Source organism: Oryzias melastigma, linkage group LG20, assembly GCF_002922805.2.
Source record: "Oryzias melastigma strain HK-1 linkage group LG20, ASM292280v2, whole genome shotgun sequence".
In the NCBI taxonomy this organism is placed as follows: domain Eukaryota; kingdom Metazoa; phylum Chordata; class Actinopteri; order Beloniformes; family Adrianichthyidae; genus Oryzias; species Oryzias melastigma.
In genome coordinates this window covers 246,771-251,535 of record NC_050531.1, presented here as the reverse complement: position 1 = coordinate 251,535, position 4,765 = coordinate 246,771, and the positions used below count along the sequence as shown (strand labels likewise).

Below are 4,765 nucleotides of genomic sequence, written 5' to 3'. Positions count from 1 at the left end.
ATAAATATACAGTTGATCAATACAGACTGGAGCTCATGTTAGCATGTAGCTCATGTTAGCATGTATCTCACGTTAGCATGCAGCTCACATTAGCTTGTAGCTCATGTTAGCATGTAGCCCATGTTAGCATGTATCTCACGTTAGCATGCAGCTCACGTGAGCTTGTAGCTCATGTTAGCATATAGCCCATGTTAGCATGTATCTCACGTTAGCATGTAGCTCATGTTAGCATGTAGCCCATATTAGCACCTAGCTCACATTAGCATGTAGTTCATGTTAGCATGTAGCTCACATTAGCATGTATCTCGTGTTAGCATGTAGCTCACATTAGCATTTAGCTCACGTTAGCACGTAGCTCACATTAGCTTGTAGCTCATGTTAGCATGTAGCCCATGTTAGCATGTATCTCACGTTAGCATGCAGCTCACCTGAGCTTGTAGCTCATGTTAGCATATAGCCCATGTTAGCATGTATCTCACGTTAGCATGTAGCTCATGTAGCTTCTTTTAAGCGTCTTTTTGACACAGTGCAGACCACAGTGAAGTGAATAGGTGTGTTTGAGATGACCGAGAGCCTCGCCTGCATCGTCGGCGAGACCAAGCTGCTGCAGGAGGGGACGGGGAAAGACGCCTGAGATGAAGGCGAACGGCGAGACTGTATGAGCACAAGGAGTTGGGTGTTGTCCTTAGCATTCGGTTGAATTTTAATATGCCACTACTAGAATGATCTATGCTGTTAAGTCTTTTATATCATTTTTAACATCTTTCAGAGTAAAGCATAAAAACATAGCCGCGGGATTAATTTAATGTGCACTGTCCCAAATAAACAGACAAAATAGAAATTAAAGTTCATTTTAAAGACAGCAATAACACACATAACCACAGATTATTTGAAATGTAGTTTTTTTTTTTCATCAGTGATTCACTACCTTCCAAACAGATTAAAAAAATACATCGATGTCCTTGATTTAGCGCCAGTTATTTCACATCGAACTACAAGAACTTTCAAGACACCATTTCCCACAATGCATTGTTTTGTAGTCCTCAAGACAGCTTAAAGCCAGTGCAGTACCTATTTTCTGGCTGCGCTGGCTTAGGAAGGCGCCTTGAACCCGCCCCTTTCTCGCGATACTTCGTGACGCCGCACATTTGACGTCGATGACAGAAACTAACCAGCATGCACCGCAATCCAGGCGATCTCCGCAGCACCGGGTCTGCCTTGGTCATCTCAAACACGCTTTTTGTCAGACTATCTCTGATGCATCTCCAGAGATGGAAATGCTAACTTTAGCACCAGAGTTGACAGATTTGGGTGGCAGTGCCGCAGGTGGTTGAGCAGGTCTGAAAATGATGGAAGTCATCAGTTTGATCCCCACTCCCCCCAGTCAACCATCATTGCATTCTTGGGCAGGTCACCCCCCCCCGCCTCTAGTGTGGCTCCACAGGTTTGTGAATGTGTCTGCATGTCCTGATGATGGTCGGAGTACGTACTGGCAGCCTCTGTCAGACTGCCCCCGGACAGCTGCAGCTACATCACCATCACTAAGCATTAATGGAGACACACTTTGGACATCAGGAAAAATCCAGTATTAATATTGATTTTGATGCTGTTTGGAGGATCCATCTGTTTTTCAGGGCATTGTGACATCACAGGTCCAGATGGGAGGGGCCTTATCTAAAAACAGCATCCTCCTCTTTAGCCTCATTCAAAGGGATACACAGTGGGGTTCCACAGGTTACCCTCATACCCTGACAGGGCTGGAGAAACTAAGGAGCTCCAGAACCAACAGCTGATTGTGGATCTGTGGTCACAGCTCTTTATCTTAAAGGAATGCTGTCTTATTTTCTTCTCTGGAGTAAGCCGGAACATTCAGTAAAACCAACTGCTGGAGGTGTTTCCACAAATACAACCCCCCCAAAAAAAGAAACTATAAGAGGATCTGAAACCACACAGTGGTCCCCTTCACCACAGACCAAGTTGCCATGGGAACTGCAGATGTGAATGAGTGAGATGTGTTTGAGCTAAAGATATCTAAAGGAAGCTTTTGAAAGTGCATGATCTCATTAAAGACCCACTAGCTGCTGCTTAGTCACCGTGATCTCAGCCGTCAGTCAGTCATGGGGGGGCGGAGCTTCAAAAGAAGGTAAAACATGAAGCTTTGTTTGCTTAAGGCTCAAACTTTCTTTGTCCATACTCATTTCAAACGACCATGATCCCCACCCCACGGGTCTTTACTCTCATTAAAACTGAATCTGTCAGGACCAGAATCCACATTGAAGATCTCCATGATGGAATCAGAGCTCATGAGATTCAGTCAGTAAAATTAACATGTTTTCAGTTTCAGACTGAGGATACGGCCCACCACCAGAGGGCAGTATGTGGGTGTTCTCAAGGATCAACCTGAAAGAAACTTACTGCTGAAAACAAAGGATCCAAACTTGAGTGATTGACTCCCTTCATAGAACCCATGATGAACAGCAAACAAGCTAGAGAATCTGTCTTCCAAAGATTAAAAGATTCAGCAAACAGTCTTTGAAAAGTTTGATACAAAAAGGTTTCTATCAAATTGAACACATTTTTAAGTATTTGAAAAAGATCCGATGTATTCTGGACTGAAACGGAGACAGTAGCTACCAAAAACCGTGTCACTCAGAGCTCATGCTCCACAAATGCAGTTGTGGTCTTTCATGATACATGTGTGATGTACATAAGTCATAAGTATTTCATGCGTTCCTCATTCATTGATGTGTTCAGATGTCCGTCAAGGGTCACTGAAGTGAAGTACGAATGAACCACGCAGATATCAGATAAACTCGCACGTCATTGAATTCCTTCACTTTGCATTAAAGCACACCTCCATCACATTGGTCATCAATAATTCGGGTTTTTTTTATTCTCAGGAGTTATTCCAGCAGATTATTGTACTGAATCAATGTTGGATTTTCACAGTGACTGAAAAACTACAGAAAGTGAAGACAACAGCTCTTCTTCCTCATACCTGGATACACCTTATACTTCTATCTGGATCAGAAATACACCGTTAACATAATCATATTAAATGTAGGAATTTCAAGTGAACTTGATTAACGAGTTCATAAATAGTGGAATTTGATGTTGCAAGAGGTTTACAACTGATTCTTTACAGCCCATTAACTGTAGTCCTTCACAGAGATTCACTTTTATACACCAGCTGCTACGCCTGCAGGTTGTGGATCAGAACCGAGTTCTGCTCCCCAGCAGTGAACCTCCTCTCGGTCCAGCATTCTCCATCTTTGGGGATCCTGCTAGCAGCTCAGGTCCAGTTCTGGTTCATGATGAGGATCAGGGATCACCAGACCCTGCAGGACTGCGCTCCACGGTTCATCACAGAAGACTGGGGACATGTGAAGGCCTTCTGGAACTCCTGGTAGTTGCTCATGGCCCCAATCACCCTGCAGGGCGACAGCGTTTAGAGGAGGTCGGGGGGTGGGGCTACTGCGAGGTCGGAGTGGCGTGTGCTCACCTGTACTTTGGTGGACTGTGAGCTCCATTTTGGATCTGCTCGCGGGCGGCTTCTGGTCTGTAGGAGTTACATCTAACCTGCATGGGTTAAAGGTCAAGCCGTTCATTGGCACAGAGCCTTATACAGTCAGGACAAGTCAAAGTATGGAGGGAAAAGCTTTGGTGAGGTGGAGAAAGAATCTAAACATACAAACAAGCCACAAACCAGTAAAGGTGTAAGACCTAAAAAAGAGCATCAAATGTTTCTCAGGAGCATCTTCAGCTCAGCTTAGTGGACCACAAGGAACATTTAAATCATTTAATTTTCCCACAAATCCTCAGAACTCCTTCAGTTCTGGTTCTAGTCGGCACAATGCGGTAGTTTATATACAGTTGTAGGTTGTGTATGGTTGTAGATTGTGTATGGTTGTAGATTGTGTACAGTTGTAGGTTGTGTACAGTTGTAGGTTGTGTATGGTTGTAGATTGTGTACGGTTGTAGGTTGTGTATGTTTGTAGGTTGTGTATATTTGTAGGTTGTGTACAGTTGTAGGTTGTGTATGTTTGTAGGTTGTGTATATTTGTAGGTTGTGTATGGTTGTAGGTTGTGTATGGTTGTAGGTTGTGTATGGTTGTAGATTGTGGTGAATATTTTATGGATTGCTCAGAAAAGTGTTCCTGCTGCGTTTATGTTAGAGAATCTAGACCGGATGTTTTGTTCTTGTTTGTCGTTTTCTTATTATTCGAGACTGAAAGAAATTCTACTCGGTGGTGTAAAACAAAAGGTTAGAAGTCTGTTCTAATAAATAAAAAAAATCATAAACCCACTATTGAATTGTATTTTATTTTTCCCTGTTTTACAAATTGAAATACCTGAAATGAGTCTTCTTACAGCAGTGATTAGATTAGATTAAAAATTACCGCTAATTAATTACAAAATGAATAATTAACTACACAAAAATGAATTTCATGACAGCACTTATTGTTTTATATATGTGTTCCAACTTTACCCTGATTATTGCAGAGAAAACAGAACATGCAGAACAACACAGTTCACCAGAAAAACTTCCCATCATCCCCTATGACCAATCACCTGCTGCCACAGATCAACCTTCTGAATGAAAATACTGGTCATTCTCAGATCATTGGTAATACGGCCTCATGACTAAAAAAAATTTAGTTAATTATAATCAAACAGATCTTTAACAAAAATAGGAATTTAAAGGATTTTCAAATTTTGAAAATTTCCCTCATTTTCGGGTCAAACATCCGGCTCCAGCAACTTG

At 42.2% G+C, this 4,765-nt stretch overlaps 1 protein-coding gene across 2 annotated transcripts in view; it reads right to left on the bottom strand.

The window, feature by feature from the left end:
* Positions 1–2,868: 2,868 nt before the first annotated feature.
* The window catches only part of phex (phosphate regulating endopeptidase homolog, X-linked), a 24,000-nt gene continuing 22,103 nt past the window's right edge, over positions 2,869–4,765 (bottom strand). For both annotated transcript variants that reach the window (XM_024280537.2, XM_024280536.2), the window contains exons 22-23: positions 3,503–3,579; positions 2,869–3,431 (exon numbers count right to left, since the gene is read on the bottom strand). In XM_024280537.2, the coding sequence (XP_024136305.1) occupies positions 3,329–3,431; positions 3,503–3,579 (180 nt within the window). In that variant the 3' untranslated portion in view covers positions 2,869–3,328. The remainder of the gene's footprint in view (positions 3,432–3,502; positions 3,580–4,765) is intronic.